The sequence below is a fragment of the Notechis scutatus genome, chromosome 3, assembly GCF_049901735.1.
Source record: "Notechis scutatus isolate UNSWTSFEM ecotype Mainland chromosome 3, rNotScu1.2, whole genome shotgun sequence".
In the NCBI taxonomy this organism is placed as follows: Eukaryota; Metazoa; Chordata; class Lepidosauria; order Squamata; family Elapidae; genus Notechis; species Notechis scutatus.
The window spans coordinates 188,604,533-188,631,721 of NC_142011.1; the positions used below are offsets into that span (position 1 = coordinate 188,604,533).

General features: G+C 36.2%; 1 protein-coding gene across 1 annotated transcript in view; it reads right to left on the reverse strand.

Moving 5' to 3' along the window:
* Positions 1-26,323, reverse strand: part of ANGPT1 (angiopoietin 1) — a 139,920-nt gene extending 113,597 nt beyond the window's left edge. Inside the window, exon 1 of the mRNA XM_087962087.1 lies at positions 25,322-26,323. Coding sequence (XP_087818213.1) covers positions 25,322-25,618 — 297 coding nt within the window. The 5' untranslated portion in view covers positions 25,619-26,323. The remainder of the gene's footprint in view (positions 1-25,321) is intronic.
* Between the last annotated feature and the right edge of the window lie 866 nt (positions 26,324-27,189).

Genomic DNA, 27,189 nt, shown 5'->3' on the forward strand with positions numbered 1-27,189 from the left:
TATGGGCTGCATGTGGCCAGCATGGCCATATACCAAAAACACATAGGATACTGTTACATTCCCACCAAAGTGGTACCTATTAATCTAGTTACATTTGCATACTTTTGAACTGCTAGGTGGGCAGAAGCTTCTTGACTAGAAGCTAGCCAGCTGTTTTTAGGCAAATTTATTTGTTATAAACACATCTAGGATTTGGGAATCTTGATAATGAATTACCTTAGACGTTGCTGTAAGAATTGAGACTATCCACCATAACTTTGCCTGTCTTCTGTCTATCTTGCCTATCTATTCCCTCCTTTTCTCTCCTTTCTCGTCTTTCTGTTCTGAACCTGGTATATAAATACTATCCTTCTATCTATCTATCTATCTATCTATCTATCTATCTATCTATCTATCTATCTATCTATCATCTATCTATCTATCTATCTAATCTACATATCTACATATCTACATCTACACATCTACATCTCTATCTATCTATCTATCTATCTATCTATCTATCTATCTATCTATCTATCTATCTATCTATCTATCCTATCATATGATATGTAAAGTTTCCTGGAACTGGTCAATGTGTCTTCAGAACTACTTATATACTGTAATAATAAGTTAAATATATCCGTAAATCAGAATACTGCTGAACCCTATTACATTTGCAATAGTAAAGCAGCATATATGGGAATATTTAGAATTTTGCAAACTGCAAAACAGGAGTAAGAAATAAGAAGCTAAAAAAATTTAAAAGGTAATATAGCTAATATCTAAATAACCATATTTTCCATTGTTTTCATATCTGGCAACCTCTCTGTGCTTCCACTTCAATATTTATTCTACTTCAGAATAATGTTTTATTTTCATCACACTGGCTTGTATTTCATTTTATTTTCTCTCACTGTTTCTGCTCTCTTTGATTTCATTCGTTGCAACTTTATTTGTATTATAATATTATATCTATTATATAATGTAAGGGTCTGCCCTCAACTCCGCTCCCAAGAAAGTAAAACTCTTGAAACCGGTCACATTTCAAAAGGAACTTTTACTGAGAGATAGTAATTGCCAAAAAGTCAGGTGGAGTTTGAGAATCAGGCACAAAGCCAGAGGTGGTATTCAGCAGGTTCTGACCAGTTCTGGAGAACCGTTAACGGAAATTTTGAGTAGTGCAGAGAACCGGCAAATAACACCTCTGACTGGAGATTTTACAGTATCCTTCCCCTGCCACACCCACCAAGCCACGCCCCAGAACCGGTAGTAAAAAAATTTGAATCCCACCACTGCACAAAGCATAAAACTAATTTTTCCCTTTAAGTCCCCACCCCAATACCCAGTGTCCATCGTTAGTCAATCTTCTGCCTCAAAGGTGTTTTGACTTCACTGAGGCGGCATGGTGGAGAAGATGCCATCCTTGGGGCACAGCAACTTTGAACACCCAGTGCGAACCAATTGGCAGGAGTCAATGGAAATGGTGTGAACCTCTCCTCCCTCAAGCTCCCAAGCAGTACAGCAAAGCAAAAGCACATAAACTGTTTCTATTCTATTAAATACTTCAGCTTCAACCAAAACAATACAAGGGCACACAATAGCTACAAACTCACGATAAACCGCACCAAACTTGATTGCAGGAAATACGACTTCAGCAACAGAGTGGTCAATGTCTGGAATATTCTACCTGACTCTGTGTTTTTTTCCCCAAACCCCAAAAACTTTAACCTTAGACTGTTTACTATTGACCTCACCCCTTTCCTAAGAGGTCTGTAGGGGGCGTGCATAAGCGCACAAACGTGCCTACTGTCCCTGCCCTGTTGTTTCTTTTTTCCTTATTCGTATCCATTTCATGTATTTATAACCATGTTTATACTTACACCTGTTATCTAATAATCATTTGACAAAATAAATAAATAAAAATAAAAAATAAAAAAATAAAATAAACTATTTCTGATACCTCCCCTCCTCCCTTCCAGAATGACAGCTTTCCAACGGTGACCTGACATATAATTATTTTCTTGCATTCTCATTTTCTGTCTAAATCTGATAAATAAACAAGATCTCCTGTGCCTCCCAAATCAATGAGGAATTTTAGGCTAGTGACATTTGTAATTTGTACCAGGAGTGATATTGCACAAGTCAGGGATGGTATCAGCAATGGCATAGGTAGCTAGCCTCTACATTTAATTTTTAAGATTAAAAACAAATAACAGAGATATCTGCCTAAAAGTTCTGTCTTGGAAAAAAAAGAAGCTTCAACCAATTGAAACTGTCTAATACAAAAAATAGTGATCTGTTCCCTATTTCTGCTTTATTTCTCCAAATGAGCAGGCTGTTCATCAGCAGCTATTTTATACCTACCACCTGGAACATCCTTTAAAGTAAAACTTTGGGAATATTCACTAATTTTGTGTGCTGTTTTGTTTGTTTTGGTCCCTGCTGACTTAGTGCATGTTAGATTGGCCCATATTTCATCTACCTGATTAGATTGTTGAGTTTATGTTCTCCTTTGGATTATTTTCAGTGTGACCTTCTGCTTCTTGGCTTACACTTCTGGGATCCAAGACGGAGTTTTCTTCTTTGACTCAAATGGCATAATTATCTGCTTTTGGACACCAGATCTGTTTCTTGGTGGTTCAACAATTTCCTCCTATTACTTTCCCTATTATATTTTTATTGACTTTAGAGTTTAGGGTAACAAACCAGAATTCCCTAAAGTGCTGTCGATGGCTGCCAGGAGATACCTCTAGCACCACCATTCTGTCCAAAGAATGCTGGCAAAATCAAGCAGCTCTGAAACCTCTGAAAAATTTATAGTAGTGCCCAGAAAGGTCAAGATTTTACAAGAACTTCTTGGAGCCTCTTCATAGCTACTGTAAGCCTATCTCCTTAGATATGTTTACAAAGTGTGGAGTGAATGCTGGAAGTATCAGCAAGAGGGAATGGGGCTGAAATAATTTGAGAGGTGCTGAGAACTCCACAAACTTTTGTAAATATGATGCAATGGAACACTTATGTGGCTGAACTGAGCAATTTGTTCCCTCAATGGATCCTAGAGGAGAGAAGCATTAAAACTGTAAACTGCCAGTTGCCTGCAGGGCAGAATTACTCATTCTGTTAAAAATTCTTCAGAAAGGTGGAATTCAAGCTAGATGGGTATCACAGCAAGGGTGAACTAGAATAGTATCTCGAAAACTATGAAATGTTGCTGTATTGTGCCTGATGTTGGCATGGCTCACTAAGTCACAAGTTAAAATGATTTGTTGTCCCTAAGGCTGACCATGAATTAGTATGAAGCCATATTACTACCCAATGTGCCTCTAAGTTTAGCTCTAGTATATAATACACTGAAGTAAATTTTTCCCTATAGTTAGTTGATTCTCCCACTGTTCTCATTGCAATCAGTGTTTATTTCACACATTTATTTCACACAATACAATCCGATCTGTAGAACTGTAAGTAAGTCCTTGACATATGACAACAATTGAGCCCAACCTTTATGTTGCTAAGTGAAACATTTGTTAAGTGAGTTTTGCTCCATTTTACAACTTTTCTTGCCAGGTTTGTTAAGTGAATCAGTGCAGTTGTTAAGTTAGTAACCTGGCTGTTCAGTGAATCTGGCTTTCCCATTGACTTTGTTTGTCAGAAAGTCACACAAAAGGGCAGGGGTGGGATTCTCCCGATTCGGACCATTTCAGGCAAACCCCTTGTTCTGATGATCAGCTGGCTCCAAACCGGTTCGTTCTGACAAGCATTGGGCCCTTTGTTGTTTGCTGTGCTTTATGTCTTTTCGTTAGAGCACAGCTGATTTGCACAGCAGAGCGGTTTAACTTTTTTGAACACAGAGCACGCATACAGAGTTTGGTGCGTGTGCTCTCCAAACCAGATGTTATACCTGTTGAATTGCACTCCTGCAAAAGGGGATCAAATAACCCTGGGCCAATGCAACTGTCATAAATATGAACCAGTTGTCAGGCATCTGAATGTAAGTCACATGACCATGGAGATGCTGCAATGGTCATAAATGTGAAAAATGGCTGTAAGTCACTTTTTTCAATGCTGTTGTAACTTTGAATGGTCATTTGAATGGCAGAGCATTAAGATTAGTTCCAATTTGCCAGGGAGGAACACCTATTTGCAGCCAATGCCCAGCCCAACCTGGTCTTAATATGGCAAACCAGGAACTACACTCCACATATTAGTGGACATATTGTTAAGTTTGATTTCATTTACATTTAAAATTAAAATTAATTATTTTACAGTTAGTAGAACTGCTTTTGAGTCATTGATTTGATCACATTCTCCTTGTGGCATACAAGAACCTCCAATTTGGTAACACTCATACACATCCATCAGTAATGAAACATGATTTATTAGTCTGATTCTTTAGAATAGAATAGAATAGAATAGAATAGAATAGAATAGAATAGAATAGAATGGAATGGAATGGAATGGAATGGAATGGAATGGAATGGAATGGACGGAACGGAACGGAACGGAAGACGGAACGGAACAGAACAGAACAGAACAGAACAGAACAGAATAGAATAGAATAGAATAGAATAGAATAGAATAGAATAGAATAGAATAGAATACTTTATTGGCCAAGTGTGATTGGATACACAAGGAATTTGTTTTGGTGTAAATACTCTCAGTGTACATAAAAGAAAAGATACATTCATCAAGAGTCAAGAATCATAAGGTACAACACTTAATAATAGTCATAGGGTACAATAAGCAATCAAATCATAATAGGAAGCAGTCAATATAAATCATAAGGATACAAGTGACAAAGTTACAGTCCTACATTCACAAATGGGAGGGGATGGGTGATAAGGAGTGATGAGAAGATTAACAGTAATAGTAGTGCACACTTTGTAAATAGTTGAACAGTGTTGAGGGAATTATTTGTTTAGCAGAGTGATGTCTTTCGGGAAAAAACTGTTCTTGTGTCTAGTTGTTCTGGTGTGCAGTGCTCTATAGCATTGTTTTGAGGGAAGGAGTTGAAACAGTTTATGTCCGGGATGTGAATATGCAAGCGTGTTCACACTGAAATGGGGTACAGGCTCCTACAGAGATAGTAATATGATTTATCTGTTTCTTTGTAATTTGTGGAGGAACATTACTGTCAAGCTCATCTTGGAAGATCTTGGACTAAAATATGTGAACTCTCTCATAAGCAAAACAGGGTTCATTTGTATATTTTCCTTCCAATGTAACATGCCTTTGAGAAAGCAGATGAGCTAAATGAGCCAGATTTGTTTTGCTCCTTTATAAAACTTATTCTGAGATAAGGAAAATGATTCCTCAATTCAGATTTTTTTTTAACTGATTCTGCCCTACAATGACTCACCAAATTACTCTTGGAAGTTTAAAGAGAGAAGGGGAAAGAGAAAGACACCAGAGATAAGAGCAAGGGAAGTGTTACATCCCTCCTTTCAGATCCCTATGGTTTCAAAAGCTTGCCACAGGATGACTAATTAACAAAAACAGTGAGAGATCCTAATCACAGCTTTCCTGGGTTATGTCTAGTTTGGCATAGGACTCACTCTTAAACTGTTGGTATTTCAGCTATATCTATGACAAAGAGGTAATGGAGTATTCAACAGTTAAAGTTGTAATCTTGAAAACAGGCAAATCTGGCACTCAGCAAGATCCCAAAGCAATGTTCTTGTGGTGAAGCGACATGGTTTGCAACCTCTAGATACATATTGCCTGATGTGTATCTTTTCATCCTATTTTAGGAGAGGGGAGGGGAGGCGAGGGGGAGGCGAGGGGAGGAAAGGGAAGAAGAGAAGAGAAGAGAAGAGAAGAGAAGAGAAGAGAAGAGAAGAGAAGAGAAGAGAAGAGAAGAGAAGAGAAGAGAAGAGAAGAGAAATCAATAGCTTTGCTTTCTGATCTCATTCTGGAGCGCTGCAATTTTTTTAAAAAAATCTAAAATGTAGCTGTATATTTGCATCCATTTAGATCATCACTATTTGAATGTTGAAAAGATTGTATAATACACAATAGCTTTATTTAGCAAATCATATTTCTTACATAAAGAAAGGACTCTGTTTTAGGTACATCTAGTTAAAGGATTCCAGATAGTAGCAATCTGATTTCAGTGTATTTCAGTCTGTCAGGCTAGAAAATAACTGAATTAAGCTATAGGAATTACTTGATTTTGTATCACTATTATTTTTAGACCTCTTGAAGAACTTGCTGAAGATTATAGCATAATATAGATTCTGTTGCAATATGCATACTTCCTTTTCTGCTTCAATTATACAGAAATTATAAATTAAAATAATTATTCTACATTCAACCATATATACATTTTATATATATACATTTTATATATATACATTTTATATATATACATTTTATATATATATATGCATGTATGTATATACACACACACACACACACACACACACACACATCACCACCACCACCACCACCACCACCACCACTAGCAGAATCCTTGCCTAACCAGATTTCCATCCAATGGTCAGCGTTTCCATTCAATAGCAAGCATTACCAAGTTACCAGAACATAAGATGTCCCATGAAAATCAACATAAAAATTCTCACAATATTCCTAAGGACCACGGTTCTTCAGAAGTTTGCTACGGGACAAAATCTAGAATGAGCATAAATTATTCTAGAACATTTTAATAACTATAGAAGACAAGTGAGCACCTAGAATTTCTTTGCCTTCCTGTATAGCTAATGAGAGAAGCAGTATATCTGGGCATACTGTACGTACGTTCAGAGCGTGCATACATTTGTTCTCAAAGTCTTATTCTCACATACAGAAATACACAAACACATAATGTGCAAAACCTGTGATTGGAAGTTGCTTTATTCTTATTCCACATGACTCTATCCAAGGAAGATCAAACATAAAACTTCTCCTGCCTGCATAGTCCGGGTACAATAAATTTTCTTGCTAAAAATAGTATTAATTGACAAAGAATGATCTATCCTGCACTGAAGAATGTGGACATAGAAACGTGGCTCATAGACCACAAATTGCTGATATATTCTCTAGACACATACATATATATGTTTAGAAGTAGCATTCATTAGGAATATGGTACAGATGAACTGGTCTTACATTTTAGGACCATTAATATGACTACCATGAACAATGGAAACATACTTTTAATCTTATATTTTTTAGATACAAATTCACAGGAAAGTGTTTTTTCTTCATCCATTGATTCTGAGATGGCATTTTAAGTGACAAAACCTATTCATTCTTCTGCTGTCTTTTAAAATTTCCTAATATGGCTATTAAAAAAGTTAATTCCAATCAGTTCTAGAGGGAAGTATTCCTCCAAAGTGAATTTAATGAATGGAAAGACTGCAAAGTTCCTTTTTAAAATACATATATCCAAATCTGTAATCTTGCAATTTATTATTTCTTGGGGGGGGGATCCTATAAAGATAGGTAACGTCTATTAACCATAGGTAATATTAGGTAACTGAAGTTCTTAATATTCTTCCTAAATAAATTCAGGAAAGATTCATATTTGTCTCAGATACGCATGTGAATTTAAATGTTGACTACCCATAAAATACACCTTTGTTTTTGTTTTCAAATCTCTGGTAGAGCTAAGATTTACATTGTGAACTTTTATATGTTTATCTGGGATTTGGGGATTTGTTTAGCACTTGGTAATGGAAATTTTTGTAAACAAAGCAATGCTTTGAGTTTTCCTCCTGGTGTTTTATTACCTGTGCTTTTCTTCCTTCCTTCTTTGCTTCTTCAAGGTAGCAATAAGGACCACCTGTTTCTCATCATAATTTTTCCCAGGTGTGAAAAAAATCAAACAGAAAGGCAAATTACTTTCCTCATTTAAAATAGTGTATTTTTTAATTCGGTTTACTATTTTAAGTAAAGTACATTTCAGGTCTTCTCAAAATGCAACTAGCAGCACAGGAAGACTGTGGTTCCTGGTGTTGGACAATTTAAGACTCTTGAGTAATAGAGTTATAAGTAGCATAGCCCATTTTTAACACTTTTTATTTTTTCTCTTTCATAAAAATGATGTCCAACCTGAAATATAGTTACTGAAGCTAAGTTACATATGCTCTGGAGTATCATGCATCACAGCTTTCTAACTTTAAGTAGGCTTTCTATACCTAGAGGATTCTCTTGCATGTGATATGAATTCAACCATTAATTTTTGCAAGCCAATTCCACTGGCTCAGTTTACTGTTGAGATTTTATTCTGCTCCCACAATTCCCACCCCAACTTGATAACTTGCATCCCACCCCATTATATTATAATATATATTTGCTTTTCAATGAATGGAAACATCAATTCTCTATTGGACAAATAGCAGTAAACGATGTAACATGTCTATGAAGTGGGGATATCTTTGAATTTAATGACCAATTTATTAACAATAATAGCACAATAGTTACAGTTAAAATGTTAAACTAAACCATGCTTATCTTCTTGTGAATAAAAAAATACTCAAATTAGGATTTATTCTCTCTTCACCTATGTTCATGGGGAAAACCAAGAGTCTAATACAAATAACCAATATGTTGGACTTGGATTGAGAAGATCTAAGTTTTAGTCCTTCATTTGACTATGGTGATCATTGAGCACGTCTGAACAAGTCATTCTTTTAACCATTCTGGTTCACAAGGTTGTTATTGTGGAACTAAAAGTAGAGGGTTTGCTCATGTAAAGGTCCATGAGCTCCCAGATAAAATGTCAAATATGTTTTCAGCAAGTAACTGAAATCAATTTAAAAATGAATCACCAATTTTTTATTTTAGAACCCATCACAGCTGGGTATTCTATATAAAGTAGGATCATACCCAATTTTATTCTTTCATCATTAAAAACAATGTTCCTAATAAAAATAAAGAATAATACAAATTCATGAAGATGGCATTTCCAAGCTACTTTCTTCATGGGTACAATGGCTCAGAGATCCTACATCAATAAATGTCAGATGGAGGAACAACATTGCTCTTCTATCACTAAGCCTTCTTCTTGCCTTTTGGAGCTTTTGAAGGAATGTAGATTATTGCTGCTGGAAATACAAAACTAGACTAAAATGATCATTGCGTTGTTCCAGCATGACTTTTACTGTATTCTTAATAAGTTCTTGGAGAACATCCTTCGAAAAGATTTGTGTAGGCATAGAAGGGAGTAGGAAAAATTAAAGTACTGGTGATAACAACAAACATTATGAAAGCAGTTAGCAGAAAACAGAAAACAAAACAGAAGCTGAAGTTGAACAGCATAAAAACAGAAAACTGAAATAGTAGACTAGTGAAGGATAAGTGTTCCAGTGATGGGTTCCTTAACCCATATCCTGCTGGCTAACCAAATCTTCCTGACACATCCATATTGCGCTGACCAGGGTGCTGATTGCTTGAACTAAATACAAGGGCAGGCAACCTGTTAGCCTGTGATTATTTGGAAATATTACCTCCCACCATCACTTAAAACTGACTCTGCTTAAGGAAATACATGAGATTTGGCTTTCATGACTTCTGGAGTTCATCCTATTGATACCTTCTCTTCTATCATTTTACTCACCTACATGGTTTTGCAGCCCAACCTCAGCTGAGACTCAATTGTCCCAGATTGAGGAGGTGCTAATGTTTACAAGTAGGTGAAGTAATAAGCAAAATATTAAGGGGCATCCATCTCAATGGGCTGATCTGTGGTGTCTCCTAACTTTTTCTGATATTCTTCCAGCACTTGAAAGAAAACTGGAAGAAGTTTTCATGGAGGTGCACTTTAGAACTGAATGGGCCACATTACTTTAAAGGCAACCTTGATATGATACTTCATTTGATTCTTCACTGAAGCAAAGAAACTTAGTCAAGGATTTTCTTCTTTCAGTTCATGTTACTGAACAATATCCAGACTTTGTAATATTTTAAAATAGATTCACTAGAATCAAGAGGACAAAATATCACAATTAGTTTACATCCCTTTAACTTTTATTGAATTTATTCTAAGCATAGATAAGAAAATTTGATCATGTTTGTCATTCAGTTTTTTAGTTTCCTGATCATGAGTTCATCTTAAATAGTTTCCATACCTAATGGCAAATGCAACCTAAAAATGGTTCTACAAAACAATTTTACAGGAATATTGCCAAATATATTTTCATAATACATGCATTTTTCTATAAATTTTTCTTGGTTTGCATTTTTGGCATGCATTCTTTTCCTAATGTTATTTATATTGCATGAATGCTTCTCTTTAATATATGAATTTTCATTTTGATGTTAAGATAACTGACTTGCAAAATTCTAAAATATCTTTCTAGTTTGTGTATAAGTCAGGAGTTAAACAAACGGTCTAAAGGTATTTCTCTTCTGTGGCGAATTCTAAATATCTTTAGATCTGGCTCTAACACATTGTAATAAAATCTTGAGGTACCCAAGGGATAATGAGGTGAATGGATTTTTAACTGGACAGAACTAGTTCAAGCTAAATTCTTGTTGTGTCCCCCTTATCTAAATCCCAAAGTTTAGGAAAAGAAACATGCTTTATGAGGTGGAATAATCTAATTTAAGTCAATGAAGCTTCATACAAAACAGATAAAGTTATTTTGATTTATTGTGCAGTGTTCATTACATACCAAGTATAAATGCTTGCACACACACACACACACACACACACACACACCAAAATTTCAAAAAAAAGAATTGTGTTGGATTTGCTGAGATCTTCCCAAAGCAGAAGTGAGTTATACTACAAGACGTAAAACCATCCAGGCGTTTCCAAAGCTGAGAGAATCCAGCCTATAATTAACTGTGACTAAAATAGGGTCAGTTTACAGATAGTTTTCAATATTCTATCAAATTAATGTATTGCTTAGGGGATCAAGAATGTAAGGAGGTTTTGCTTAAATTCATGTAATTTTGTTCAGGGGAAGGGAGCCATGACCTCTCTGAGAATTTTGGTCTACAGCCCTATCCTTCTTTACCAGTGACAATGCTGTCTGGAACTGAAAGATCTTGGGAGTCCAGCAGACTCTGGTGGGTCATATGTTAACAATTTGTATATTTTGAACAGAATCTTTCTTATTGCACTCTATGTGAGAATTGGGGGGAGGAAAAACAGTTCAGCCTTTCACAATCAATTTTCATGAAATAATGCAGAAATGCTGTAAATCTACCCACAAAAGTTCTATGACATGTGAAGGTAATAATTATTTATAACTGGTGTCAAGTAATTGACTTTCTACTTACAGTATATCAGGGAAATCTTCAATGTATTTTCTTTGCCTTTTTCTTTTTAGTTGCCCTACAGGATCAAAAGTTGCAATGCTAAGTTCTCTGACTATTGTAAACAGCTATGTAGAGTTATGAATGTCGTAATGGCCACCACTTATGATAGTTTTAAAAGGATAACATCTCTTGGTAGAAATTCCTTTCCACCAAGTTTTCATTTAGGCCAGGGGTCCCCATCTCTCAGGCCATGACCCGCTACTGGCCGAGGCCTATTTGGAACCAGGAGCACAAGTTGCAAGCCGGCATGTATGCACATGTGTGCACAACTTGCTCAAGTTGAGCTGTGCACGCATGTGCATGCACACCAGCCCACTGTTCGCATGGCCCGTTTCCCCTAAACTCCCCACACACACCAAGCCCCCAAGCTTAGGCAGCATGTTAATCCCTATCTACAAATCAAAAACTGAATTCTGTCTGTTTAGGAAGAACATCAATACATTCAAACAGCTTCAGTAAATATAATTATTTATTTCTTCAAACGAAGAACTATAGCTGCATGTATTTTCTTAACAGCTATAACCAAATATACAGGAGCTATTGATAATATTATTAACGATGAGCAATGTAGGTTGTTGTTACTATTATTATTATATAGTTATGTGTTATTATATAAAGGATGCAATTACAAGTTAGAAGCAAAAATGTTTTTTCAACAACTTTGCCCAAAAGTCCCCCGACAAGAATAGCAAGAATGTTCAAGAATAAATCCGAAAAATGTTGGAAATGTCATCAGACACCTGGCTCATATTACCATATGTGGTGGACTTGTGTGGATGCTAAAAAATACTGGACTAAAATCCACATGTGGTTGGAAAAAATGACAAAAAAAAACATATAGACTTGAAACCAGAGATATTTTTATTGGGAATTTTACCTGAAATATATAGTAAAGACTTGAAATACCTGATTGTAAATGTATTAACAGCGGCTAGGATTGTATTTGCTAAAAACTAGAAAAATGAGAAAATACCATCACAGGAGGAAATCATTAAGAAAATATTGGAATGTGCTGAAATGAGTAGATTGACATTTGAAATTAGAGAACAAGAGGATAAACAATTTTATAAAATTTGGGATCTTTTCTATCAATGGTTAGACAATAAAATACAGTAATGAAATATGTAGACTTTAGAAAATAATAAATATATAAAGATGTACTTCTTTCTTATTATATCTACAAAATGATTTTAGGATAGATTTGGGATGATAATATGAACTGTTATAAAATAAACTAAGTAAATTATGATTATCTTGTAAAACATGAATGAATAAAAGTATAGTCAAATGATTGATTAATAATGATACTAAGGCATTTAATTTTTGATTGAAAATACGAGATTATATGCAATGTAATTGTAATTGAAGACTACGAAATGGAAGCATAAAACAATTTGTAAACCAACCGGCACACTGTATGTACACATATGGAAGATAGCTTGATGTTTTTATGTTTTGTTTGTTTATGTTTGTTTTTAAAAACAAATACAAATTTTTTTAAAAAAACTTTGTCCAAAAGTAATACTGTATGTATATGATGTTCATGGCCACTACTTCAAAGTCTAGATTATGGCAGCCATACAGACCACAAAATTAGCAAGAAGGTATGATTGCTGGAACTAGACTTGTTCTTTGTTCTAAAATATCTGTGTGTAAAGTATCAGCTTTTCATAGAATGGAAGCTATGTTTTAGCAGCAGTGGCTTTCCTTTACCCACCCATAATCCTAATCAAGATTAAATCAAAAACTGTTTTTGTTTGTTTTAAGGCAAAGTTTATGGCCTCTAAAATATTGCATCCCTTAAAATCTGCCCTTGAAAAGATCACTCTAATTTTTTACCAACATGGTAAGAATTGATGTTTCAAACAGCTGCTTCTTAGATTTGACCTGAGCAAGGCTGTCTATATAATACTGGAGTGTATCTTTAGAAAGATAATTCTCTCCTATTGGCTGACAAATTTTGAATATACATTTTAAGGCAACTGAAGGGGCCAATTCTTTCTCTGTGGCTTGGAAGGATGATATCTGGAAAGTTATTTAGAATATAAAATGTTGTTTGGAATATAGCTTGAGAAGACATCCCTTGAACTTTTACAGCCATACAAAATATTTTCCAAAAAGATCAAATATTTCAAAGGACAGATGTTTATAAGTTTCTTAAAATTTCAAAACAAAAGGCAGCCCTGCTTGGTGGTTGTTTCAATAACCAAGTTTTAGCAAGAAATGGCTTCTCAATGCTGATTGTCATTATACCTTATATGATATGGAAGTCTTAGCAAGATCTCAATATGTAATAATTTAAACATCCTTAAGAACATACATTGCTCGCTATAGTTTATTTAATTTTCTTAATATATCTCTTTAAAGCCACTTCTGTATAACTCTTGGAGTTTTGAGAGATTTATATGTCATTTCTAAGATGAAAAACACAAAGGAAGGAAAAGCAAAGAGGAAATGTAAATCACGGGAAAATGTAGGGAAGAGTATACTTTTTAAATTGAATTATTAATTTTGTACTTCTCTTAGAAGCTACAATTTAAAACATTTTATCTTTCCATTTTTGAGACTCGGATTGAAATATGATTCAGTTTTAGTTGTGTATTAGTTTGTCACTTATTTTTGATTAACCCAATCTTTTCTAATTCTGAATATAATCTATTTCAAAGGGTCACTTTCCCAGTAGCTTCATATTTGAACATGTTCTCCAGAAGAAGAAAAACCTTTATTTTGCACATTCACAGTTTATAGGTTAACATATTTTATTTCAATTGGAAATTGAAATGAAAAATTCTGATTTTACAGCCTGCAAAATGCCAATAGGTTTCAATAGAAAAAAAAATACCTTAATACTTTCAAACAGAGGTGGTATTCAGCAGGTTCTGACCAGTTCTGTAGAACCAGTAGTGGACATTTTGAGTAGTTTGGAGAACCGGTAGTGGAAATTTTGAGTAGTTCAGAGAACCGGCAAATACCACCTCTGACTGGCCCCTCCCCCATCTATTCTCTGCCTCCCGAGTCCCAGCTGATCAGCTGGGTCTTCTTTTGTTGCCCTGCACAGGAGAACAGAGCTGGAAAGCAGATTAGTGGGGTGGGAGGGAATGGAGATTTTACAGTATCTTCCCTCCCATGCCCACCAAGCCACACCCACCAAGCCATGCCCACAGACTCGGTAGTAAAAAAAAATTGAATCCCAATACTGCTTTCAAAGCTTGGTTATTGTCTTGCAGACATTTTATTAAATAGAGAACATGATCCATGTTAAGTAATGACATGTCTGCAATAAAACAACTAAACTCAGGGAGAAACAAGGACCTCACAAATAGGTTTATTGACTGAAAAATGAACAAAAACTATTTTGAAATCTTAATTATAGTAAAAACAGACACCATTATCATCATTAATAATCATAATGGATCTGGAGCAAATAGGAATTCTCTTGGTCACAATATTTTTTGTAACACACATATACTGTTGTTATAGATTATAATCCATAACTTGATCTGTCCCCCATGGACCTCTGAATGAGGCAGACTGCCCTATTTCTTTAAGATTGGAGAGACAATATGGAAATTAAAAATTAAAAAAGAAGTACTTTTGTTGTGGAGAACAAAAAATAGTTGGCTGTACAGAATTCCATGTGTGCTACAAGCATTGGATCCAGAAGAAGCCAAAAATTGGCTGTTCCAATGCTCTTACTTCCAGTGGGATTTTCAAGAATCTAAATGCATATACAACTGCAGCTGGTTTCTAAACAAAAACCAAATGATACATTTACCCATTTTTATCCAACTGCTGAAAAAACAGACCCATGCCAGCCAGCTACTCTTTGTTGTTTGGCGTCTTGCTGTGTTTACAGTGATGACATATTCTAAATAAACTGCAGATTTTCTTAGATTAAAATATTGTTCAATCTGATTTGTATGGATCTAAAACCATGGACTCAAGCAGATTTTTGTCCATAATGATTTAAATATATAGGATCCTATATTAATAGAGGTATTCAAAAGAGGTCTCTGAGACCAGTAAGGGGTCACTAGAAAGGCATACTAGCAAAGCACGGATGAAGGAAAAAGTGGATGGCCCGTTATGATATGGATCTTCTTCAAATCCTAGCAAACATTTGGAAAGACTAAAGAATACCATGGATTTAAAAGGATTTGAGATTTGCTTTTTTGTTTGTGAAAAAGCCTTTTCTTATAACCACTTACATATACATCCATGTTTCAATTGCTGCCAAAACTGTTGGTCTTTACTAATAATTTCCATGTTGGGTGCCCCAAGAGTCATTGCAGGCATTTTGTGGATTCCTGGTATTTGAAGAAATAAAGCCTTTAACAACTTTCAACCACATGAATGGAAGAAAAAATATTTAATGTTAAAAGCTGCCAGCTATTTCATTTTGGAAGACCAACTGCATTGATTTGGGGTGGGGAAAAATGCTTATTCTATAATTGCAATCATCGAAAGCCTAACTTTCTTCTTGGCTAAGTATCCCAAGGCATTAAGGGAAAACCTAATTCCTTACCCCATCATAATGACAGTTGCACCATGGGGAAACTTTTTTCTAAGCCAGAAGACAATAATGCTTTGCTTTGCTTGTTTTTAGAGTTCAGTGGAACAGTTTATGCTTTCTGTACAGAAACAGCCAGTTCCAATCCTAACATCTTCAATTCAGACTAAGTACCAATCACTGGCATTGAAGGACTTTGTTAGAAAATTAGGTGTGATAATATAAATCAAAAGGTCCAGTGATAGACAAAGTAGGTCAATAATTTCAGTAGGGTAAAATATTCCTGTACACTAATGAAAACAGAATAGAAATGAGAGGAAAAGCCATAATTCTGCATATCCTCACATTTAACTTTTGTAAAATTTTGCATGCTCCAGTTAACATTCACATGGACACTTGTAGCATGCAAGAAGGATTTGTGCAGAGAGAGAGTGGGGGAGGGAGGGAGACGTAAAAATAATACATCAAAATTTTCTAAAAATACTTTTTTAGAAAGCCTTGCTTGCAAAAGAAAAATATGCTATGCAAACTGACCCAGAGAATAAAGCATAACTATGCATAGCACTGCCAGTGATCTTTTTGTGTCCAATTTTGCCTTTAAACAAACAAGCAAAACACTGAAACTGACATGAAGAAAACTAAATCAAAAGTTTATGATTAGAGTATGAAAGTAACCAAAATTGATATATGCCTTTATTTCTAGAACTAAGTCAATAAAATCTAAAGAATTGATCAGCGCTGGAGGGTCAAAATGAATGATCCCAACTCTTTTGACAGTTATGACCTAATGACCACATTTGATCAGTAGAATGTAGATGGACAGTTGAGAATTTAATATCTATCACGCTGCCTGATGTCTATCTATGGTGCTTACTGGATGCTGCCCAAGTCACTTGTTTTGTGAGACGGGAGATTATATAAATTGAATAAATAAATAAATAATCTCACTGTGCTTCCTTTGCTTTTTTTCCCCCCAAGCACACACATTTGGGCACCTTGGTTTGCAATAGTAGTGAATATCTGTAGTTCAGGTGTAGGGTGAGGGTGGAGGTTCATTCTCCGAGCTTCTGGGTTGGTTTCCAAATGTTTCATTATCAGGCTAGTTAACGTCTTAAGCAGAATATAGAGAATGTCAGTGTTGGTGTTTTGCTTATAAGGGCTTCGTGTGGTCAGTGGCTCATGATGGGAAGGTCATTTCAGGTGAGGAACATGTCAGGTGAAGGTCTTGTGATGAACTTGTAATGGGTCAGGTGTGGGTCATATCAAATGAAGATCTTATCTTGGATCAGGTGTGGATCTGCTCTTGGACTCTCAGCCTGATAGCATCTAATTAGCTACTTGTTACTATTTATTTTCTGTACCCAATCTTATTTCTCACTCACTAGCCCTCTGCTGGCCTTAGTTTTTGGCTGCTAATGTGAATGCCAGGTCAGTCTGTAGAAACTCCTCAACCATTCACTTATCACGGATGAGAAGGCTGACCTAGTGTGTTTCATTGAAACTTCCTTGGGTGCCAAAAAAGTATTACCCATTAGGCTGTTGGTTTGAGTTCCGAGCTTGGCAATTCAATTGTAAATGTTTTGTCACCATTTGAGGAGACATCATTAGTGCATTGTGAATTGAATTTAAAACCCACTGACGATGTGTCCTCGAATGGTGATGAAACGTTTGTAACCAAATTGCCAAACTCAGAGCTCAAACCAACAACCTAACTACCAACCTGAGGTACTTTCAAAGACATTTTAGTGTTACCTATTTCAAAGAGGGTTTTTGGTGTGGTAGCAAAAGTTCCCAGGCAGCAGTGTGGGAATAGCTATGGTTATCTTAGAGACACTACTCCATAGATAAATAAATGCTAGATGGCTGTAGGAATCAATAGGAACCATTGCTATTGTGTATCAGCCTCCCTACTATCATAGCAACTTCCCTGTCAAAGTTCCTGTCTTTTGTGTCTGGAGGATTTGAATGAGGAGCCCCTGCTTCAGCTCAATCCTAGTAGATCTAGGTTTCATTCCCTGACTCTTCACTTTTGTTCAGGATATGATAGTGCTACTCCAAACAGAACTAGTGCTCAGTTTGGGCTCTCCTGGATTCATGGCTCCTATTTGAGCAACAGATAGCAGCTCTTTGTAGGTTCTGCTGACAGTCACTCATACTTTAGTTACCTCCTGAGCATACTAGTACAATGTACCCAACATGGAGCTGGCTTTAAAGAGAATTAGCAAGTTACAACTGTTTAAAAATGAAGTAGTGTGGGCAGTTATGAGCACACTTGTTGTGCACCTATTATGCCTCTGCTTTGTGAGATGCATGGGCTACCAATATGCTTCCAAATGCAATTAAAGTTGCTGGTGGTCACCTATAAAGTCCATTATGGAATAAAGCTGGGTTATTTGCAGACTTCCTCTTCCAACCCATTAGACTCCACAGTAAAAGCATGTCACAGGTCCTGTCAATTCAAAAAGGTCATCCGATGGGAGTCAGGAAGAGTGTCTTTTCCCTTATAGCACTTACCTATGGAAAATCATCCCCCCAGAAGGTGAGACTGGCTACAATCCTGTTGGTCTTCCCCAACATGGTTGAAGACATGGCTATGTTCCCAGATTTGGAGGTCAGATTGTCAGGTTCAGCTTGAGGGGTGATTATATTAATTGTGGTTTGATTGCTTTTTAATCCTGGATAGATGTATTTTATTTCCACTTGGTTGTGTTACTAACTGTTAACTGTACAGAGTCACCAGGATGAGATGGGCACTACATAAATGTAATTAACGAAACAAGTAATTCTTCCTTTTTGTTGTAGTTGTGGAACCTTAAACTAGATTCCAGTTTCCCAATTTGTTTGTTTGTTTATATTTCATGTTTCTAAACCACAAATCTCCCTCGGGGAAGGATTCTGGATGGTGTACAGTATAATATCAGCATATAAAACCTTGTATAAAATCAGAATTAAAATATCAAAGTCGTCTCACTTATACAATCTTTCAAAATTTTAATCAGAGGTTGATCTGGGCTGGCTCTCAATGGCTTCTTTATGATATTGTATTACAGTGTGTAACATAGAGGCTCTTCTCAGCAATGCAACAGATACAAATAACATATGGCATAAAGTGTGAGTGAATGTGTGTGTGTATGTATGTTTAAGGGTGATACTGCTCATTATATTTGAAAGTGTGAGTATCAGCTGTTCTACAGCTGGGACAAATGACATTATTTTTAAAAATACAAAAAAGTGTCTATTGCCCCACCAGACAAAATAACTTTGTAAAGGATATCTTAATGATACTATTACTTTAGGAAAGAATTACCTATCATTTAGGAAAATAACCTATTTCTTACCTTCTTATTACTTGGGAAAGAATTTTTGATGTTCAGGATACCTTGTTTTAGAACACAGCAATCATTCTGATTCTAGAGAAGGATGGCAAATGCTTATTCTGGTAGTATTGCATGTGAAGAAAAATCAGGTGATAAAGCAGTCATACTGAAGAAAGGCTAATTCCACCAGAGATGTAACAGACACAGCATGGTGGAAAAAGCTCTCAAAATCTTAAAGTAGTGATATTGCTGTAGAAGATTTGTTAGGTCAGGATTAGAGAAGAATGTAAAGGTTATAATGCTCACTTCATATCTAGCTGGGGCTCAGATAATCAAGCCACATTGACAGAGAATTAAGGGGAATAGATGAATTAGGCTGGGATGTTTACTGAAAATTTCTGTAGTTAGTAATTTTGCATAATTCATATGGGAATGTTAGCTCCGTTGTATATCTATTATGTGAAATATCAACTCATTCAACTTTTGTTCAGTTCTTTTAGCTGTGTTCCTAATTATTGTCCACAAATTATCGTTAGATTAATGATATTGCTAAATTTCATAGTTTCTTGATTTGGAATACAATCCTTAGAGATTCCTAGTACTGCCTTCTAAACACAACATACCATAACTTTCCACTTTAACTTCTTTCTCTACATAGCAGCAAATTCTTCTTTTCCTTGAACATTTAAGAAGCCCACGTCATGGCAGTGCCAAGAACACTAAGAAATGCATTGTTGGCCCACCATGGGCCAAAAAATAAAGGAAGAGTGAAGGAAAGGTAGGAGTTCATAGGGTGAGAGGTGAAGAGGCTGATTCACAATATGTTCTGCATCATTAGAAATTAAATGAAGCCAGGAAATATTTATCATTAGAGAAGATTGTTTTCCAGTGCCTTAAAAAAATAGGAAGAGTTTATTCTGGGAAATGTCTAGTACCCATAAGGATAAGCATCCACATGACAAAATGAAGGGCACAAAGTCATGACCCATGATCAAAACCAAAACATTTGCTTTTGCAATGTGCATTATGAATATGTTTTGTTATTTGCTTCACTTTACCATTCTATGGACTATGTTGGCACCTTAGAATACCAGGACTATCCTGGGAATACTTGGGAGCATTACAGTCCTCTTCCCGATTGGCCAGTCAGACTAAAATAGCCACTGCAGTAGGTCAGTGGAAAGGGTGTTCCATGTCACCAAACCTTAACCTCTTTCCTGCATTAGAGACGTTTGCTGCCACTCTTTCTCTCTAGCTTTTTGTCCTGGAAGACTGGCAAGCAAATAAAAGAATTGTTGGAATTATGAGGTGATTAGTTTTTCCAAGACTGGGCCAGTTTTAAGATAAGTCTAACTCCTTTAACTAATTGGGTCAGTGATCAATTTTGAAAGTTTCTACCACATACTGACCCATGAATGTGTTGTGGGAAGGGGGCCACTATTTCTCAAAGGATACTCAAAGGATAAAATAGGCAATTCATTGTACAGAAACCTGAATTCTTTAGTTGAAAGTGGCATATGAAAGGGACAGACAGACAGGCAAGATAAATAGTCAGGTGTAGTGAAAAAAAGCTATCCACACATAAGAAAAATTAAGATTTCCTTCAAATGTCTGTACTGATGTTCAAAGGGCAGAGTAGTATTACAGGAAATAAGAGAATTCATGTTGTCACAAAGCATGTTGTAAGTCTAATCCAATTTTTTATTCACACAATATATGTCACAAAGCACTGTAACTTTGCATAACATGACTAAATGTCTTAAAAGTCTAAATCCAATTTTGTGTTCACACAATATAATGAGCTATAATGTGCTATAATGAGCTATAACTCTATGATGAGTTTCACATAGCCTTAAAATGTGAAAACAAAACTAAGCTAAAGCTGAGTATATATAGGACCACTAGACCTTTAACTGACTAGGTTAGGTCAGTTATATTCTATTACTCATGTGGGAGTGTGTTTTCCTCCACAATCATAACAGCACTGACCTACCATGTTCCTTATTAAATATCTTTAACAGATTCAGTAAAAAAAAATCAATGTAAGGGCAGAATCTCAAGTGAATATGATACTATGTGTATATGTTTTTAATGTCCAGATAATCAAGAAATATTTCTTTTTACTTTTGCACAGGGATGTCACCAAATTTAAAATGAGGGGAGAAAAATTAACCAAGGTCAGAGTACAATAATGATAATATATAACATATTCATATAGCGCTGGGAAATACTCCTGCCTGAAACCCTGAAGAGCCACTGCTGGTTTATGCAGATGGGAGGTAGACAACCTGTTGCCCTCCAGATGTTTTGGATCACATCTCGCATTCGCTATAATCAACAGAGACATTAATCTGGGGATATGAAAGCAGTCCAAAACTTCCATAGGAAATTATGTATCCTAGAGAATTATGATTATTATATTCCTTGTTTCCTTATTTTAAACTATCATTTTCTCATTTTGGTACAAGTCAATCAATATCTGGGTTTTATATGCACTATCTAAAACACCATCTCCCAAATTAGATCTTTCCAAATATGTTGGACTTCAACTCCTACAATTCCCATCCAGCAGAGGACATATGGGAATTGAAAGTTGTCACATCTGGAAGACACCAAGATAGGAAATGGATAAATGGATGCCATACAAACATCTGCACAGTTGTGAAGCTATTTGTGGTTCTATTGGTACCATACATTTGGGTTAGTTCAGCATGGGGAAAAAATGCTGAAATATTGCCAAGCTCAAAAAATTTCAGACAGTTCTTCTTTGACAAAGTTTAAATACTGAAATGATAACCTAAGCATTTCATTACTGCACAACAGCCAGTTATTGCAAGGAATAAAAAGCAACAACAGTATGCGATCTGTTTAATGCTGTTAGAACAAACATGACAGATATGAAACCCAGGGTTAAATAGTGAAGGAAGTTATCCTTGTTAAAATAAATACTTTGAAGAAAAACTGTAAATATGTTTACCAAGAATCTTCTCGTAGTTTTGGCAAAGGTAGTCGATTGTTACTAAACTGAATTATCTTCCAGCCAATTATATCAACATTAATAATTGGATATGCAAATATAAATGCTTACAGCAGGGGTGTCAAACTCACATCTTCACATTATCATTGTCATGTGATCTATCATGACTTTTTCCTTTTCGCTAAAATGGGGGTGGGGTGGCCAGCACATGAGGTATCCGGCCCACAGGCCGTGAGTTTGATACCCTAGCTTACAGTCGAACAAGGAAATTTTTAGTTTGAATTGAATTGACAGTTCAGTGTAAGAAGAGTTTTCAAATATTTCTTTTTCCAACATTGGAACTTTTTTTAAAAAAAAAAATGAGATACATTTCTTCTAGATTAGCTAAACTAAGACCCTTACAATGTCAGGTTGCCAGTTAAGCATGTTTTAGTTTCAGTCCCCTTTCCAAAGTGTAAAGATTGTATTTTGTGTTTGTATGCATGTATATTTATGACATGTTCTAATACTAAACAGTTTTGATGAATGTGATATATTACAGCAACAGCATGAAAACACAGATAGATGCAAGTACTGTGCAATGCTGCATATGTGTGTGATATATATCAATTGATGTCTGGGATCACAGCCACAGAAGCAGCAATGTTTCTAATTTACTCATCCGCTGCAATGTATTTTCAAATAGCACATTACTGGAAATGACATCTTTAAAAAGTCATTCATGAATATAAATCTATGCTCCAATGCATTTCATGTTTTCAGTTACATATTCTTTGCTATTAAAATTACTGTCCCAATGTGCTGTATTGACAGCAACAATGAAACAAATGAACTAAATAAACCAAGATTTGACAGTCGAAGGCTACAGAGACACTTGCAACACCCAAACAACTTTTTCAGACTTCCAAAACTACCTACAGTATCTTCATAGTTTCTCAAAGATGTCATTCCTGCTAACATAGAGTAAATGGCTAAAATGAGATTTAACTTAATTTGAAATAAAGGAAAACCCCCCCTCCCATTTAATTCCCCAAACCAAGGAAAACAATCAGAAATATCCCAGTCTCCTAATCCCTGCAGCTATCACATCTGTAAAATATTAAGTTGGACCCTGGGCATCCAAATTTTATCTCCCCTGGACTATGCAGAAACTGTTATAAAGTACTCAGAGAGTCCAATAGGAATGACTCATGCTTTATTCTATGGAATAGCACTGCAGAAAGATATGTGATGTTTATCCACCTGCTAAACATTTTTAAGGCAACTCAAGGGAAAGCTTTCCTTTCCTTTCTAAATTTGGAGAGCCACTGAAAATTGCAAGTCTTAGAGATACTGTTTTGTTGCTAAGTGTCTGTTCGTCACCTATTTTCTTTTCGAACATGATGGTCAGCTGCAAATCAAAGGATTCCACGGTTCTCCAAAGACTTATTTTTCTGTTTGTAAAAGAGTGAGCTTAGTTCAGTCCCTAGTGGTCAATTACAGAACACAAACAATTTCCTTAGATGTGATTTTGCAGGGCAGTTCTTTTCAGAAGGGAAAAAGGAAAGGAAAAGGAAAGGGGAATCTTCTGCCTCGCAGAAAAGTTTGTGCAAACAGATGCAATGAATGAATGAATGAGTCGACTGCATCACATTTCAAGGTCTCACCATTTACATGAAAGCCTCCTCTCACTAAACTCAAGTATGCGGTTTCAAGATTCAGTCCTATACACATTGATTTAGGAGTCACTCTTGTTGACTTCTGTGGGACTGATTCCCTCTTATGAAGAGAGAAAGGGAATGTAGTCCATCATATGAGAACTGATCTCACCCAAGCATGAAAAAAGCAATGTTTCCACCAGAGCAATTCTTCTGATTGCTACCTATACGTGGAAATGAACCATGCCACCTGACAGCTTTTCAAAAAAAACAAAATCTTTGGCAAGCCTATCTTGATGTGACTCAAAAGTACATTTTGTCATTTTCAAATGCTTGAAGGTTTGACTGGCAAAAGGAAAAACAGGGTTCCTCTTTGTGATTTCCCTCGGCAGGACCAGAAGAAGTGAATGCAAATTGGGAGGACCAGATTTTGGTTCAACGTTTGGAACGAGAAATTTTACAGGGTGACACAAATTGCCTGGGCAGCTGGAGGCTTTCAAACAGAACTAGAGAGCCTTCATTCAGGGAGGTCCTTCTATGAGCAGTGGGCTGGGCTGGATGACTTCCAACCCATTTCCAATGCTAGTATTCTATGATAGATTAAGTAAATAGTTACATGTTTGCCTTCTAAGAATGAAATTCTATGTGCTATTCTCTAAGAGTAAATCCTATAAAACACTTTTGGAACCCATTTCTGAGAAAGTATCCTGAACATAGAGTGCTGCACAGGCTTATTTTGTAACATTCATTTCAAGTTTCAGGGAACACATGCACCACTTTGGGGAGTGGGATAATTAATGAAGAGTGTGTGGAACGCACAACACCGAGGAACCCTCTCAATGTTCATTTAGTTTCTTGTCAAAGTGATTGCAAACCACTTAGGACGGGTCCACCATAAGCCTTATTCAAAATATGAGCAGCTCTTAAAATTAGAATTAATTATCAGATCTCCTTTTTTAAAAAAATTATCCTGATTTTACTATAGTTCTGCAGAGTGCTTTCTTTCAGCCAAGCATTTCCACTGAAGCACACATCTAACATTGCTAACACACAGCAGGTTTTTGCTTAAATGAATCCAAAAATTATAAGAGGAGTCCAACGGTTTATCTCTGTGCTACAATGCACTAAATAGTTAATTTTACTTAAAACCATTGCTTTCTGAGCTAGCACAGTGTCAAAGGTTGTTTCAGTGATAATGGTTTCTGCTAACCTTTGATGTTTTTTGTCCCATGCAAGTAGCTTTGTTTTTAATTTTTTTTTTTTAAAAGAAATCTTTATAACAAAAAGCCTATGGACAAAAAATACTGACCACAGGGATTTCAAACAACATGGAAATCATTCTGAAAACACCTTGTACTTGTTAAGTTACTTCTAACAGTCAACCCGTCAAGCTATCCACCTGGACACTGATCATTAGCTCCCTTGGCTGAACGTCCCTGAATTTCTTTAAATCACTTTGAAACCAACAAGCCAACACCTGCCAATCAGTCATCAAACTTTTATTGGCAGTTATTCTCACTGAACAGTTTTCAGGGTGTTCCTAAGTTGATGAGGGCAGCAAACTTAACATCTCCATCGGAATGGTACATACATCATGCAGGAATCAATACAGGTGTTAGAGCAGCTCTAAACTTACCTTTTGTAGCCACTGAGTGTAATTTTCCATGACATGCTCCAGCCGCTGCAGTTTCTGGGAGGAGAAATCTGTCTCAATGTGAGGGGCATCCCTTTGCAGAGCATTGGTGTTGTATTGGTCAGAAGAGCTTTCACGACAGTTTCCATCCTGTTCAGGAAGTATGAATGTGTAGGTGCACTGGCCATGCTGAATCCGATTATACCTTCGACCATTGGGCTCTGGAGCCCGGCGTGGACTAGTGCAGTTGATGTGCTTCAGAAGAGAAGCAAGGAACACAAACCAAAAGAAAATGGTCATATTACTAACCCTCTTCTGTCTTGCTCTTGACACCTTGATCCAAACCTCCTCTCCTCTCCTTTGCCTTCCTTCCCCCCACCTTCCCCTCTTTTTAATGTTTGCTTTGCCTTTAAGGATTTCTTTAGGGGATAAAAAGATAAGGAAAAGGGGAATATAAAATAATAGTGAGCTTTTCTTTAAAAAAAAAAAAAAGATTATTTCTAAATCTCAATACTTCCTTAGCTAAAGCAGGAGCAGTTTATTGCAATAGTAGCAGAGATTTATAGTTTCCTCTCTGTTATACTTCAGCATGCAGTCTCCTGGACTCAGCTGCCCAGGAATAGCCTCTGAGTCTTTCTTCTACTCTAGCTGCCGCTGAACTGCTATTTTGTCTGAGACCTCAGCGTGTTTTATTAAGGTTGTACATTCAAGCCAAGTTGGAAGCTGGCAGCCTTTCACGAGATGACTTGACAGGAATGTGTGTGCGAGTGTGTCAGGGATGCCTGATGCATTTGGCAAAGAGGGATCATCTTACACGCTGGCTCGAAACATGCCCTCAAACATGTACTCCTGCTTAGCTCCTCCTGCACACAAGATGACTGAGACCATTTGCCTAAGCTGAACAAGACCGACAGTCCACCTTAATAGACTTCCTACTTGGAGACTGAACTATTAAAATGTACTTAGAGGAACCAAGCTTGTTGTAATCCCTCCCCAGTAAACATTAACATACAGACCACTGCACATGGAAAATATCTGCTGCTATCCTAGAAGGGTTAGGAGACTGTGTGATTCTTTTCGGAAATGCTAAATTGGGGAAGGAACTGAGAAATGAACGAATAAAGAGTGAGATTGCCAGTACAGCAAGATTGTTTCTCTTACTTAAGGCACAGGAACCTTGCTGTATTAGAGATTTTATTTATTTATTTATTTATTTGATTTGTCAATCGCTTACAAGATAATAGGTGTAAGGATAAACATAGTTAGGAATACAAGAAATGAGTACATATAAGAAAAATGAAAGAAACAATAGGACAGGGACAGTAGGCACTTTGGTGCACTTATGTACACCCCCTACAGGCCTCTTAGGAAAGGGGTGAGGTCAATAGTAGAAAGTCTAAGGTTAAAGTTTTTGGGGTTTGGGGAAGAAACCACAGAGTCAGGTAGAGTATTCCAGACATTGACCACTCTGTTGCTGAAGTCATATTTCCTGCAATCAAGTTTGGTGCGGTTAACCTTGAGTTTGTATCTATTATGTGCTCTTGTATTGTTATGGTTGAAGCTGAAGTATTCATTGACTGGTAAGACATTGCAATGTATGATTTTATATACCATACTTAGATCAGACTGAAAATGGCGTAGTTCTAGGTTTTCTAGGTCTAGAATTTCGAGTCTGGTGGCATAAGGTATTCTGCAATGAGTAGAGGAATGTAGATTTCTTCTTGTGAAATATTTCTGGACTTTCTCAACTGTGTTAATATCAGATATGTAATATGGGTTCCAGACTGATGAGCTGTATTCAAGTATTGGTCTGGCAAATGTTTTGTATGCCCTAGTTAGTAGTGTGGTATTACCAGAAATATGTTGAAACA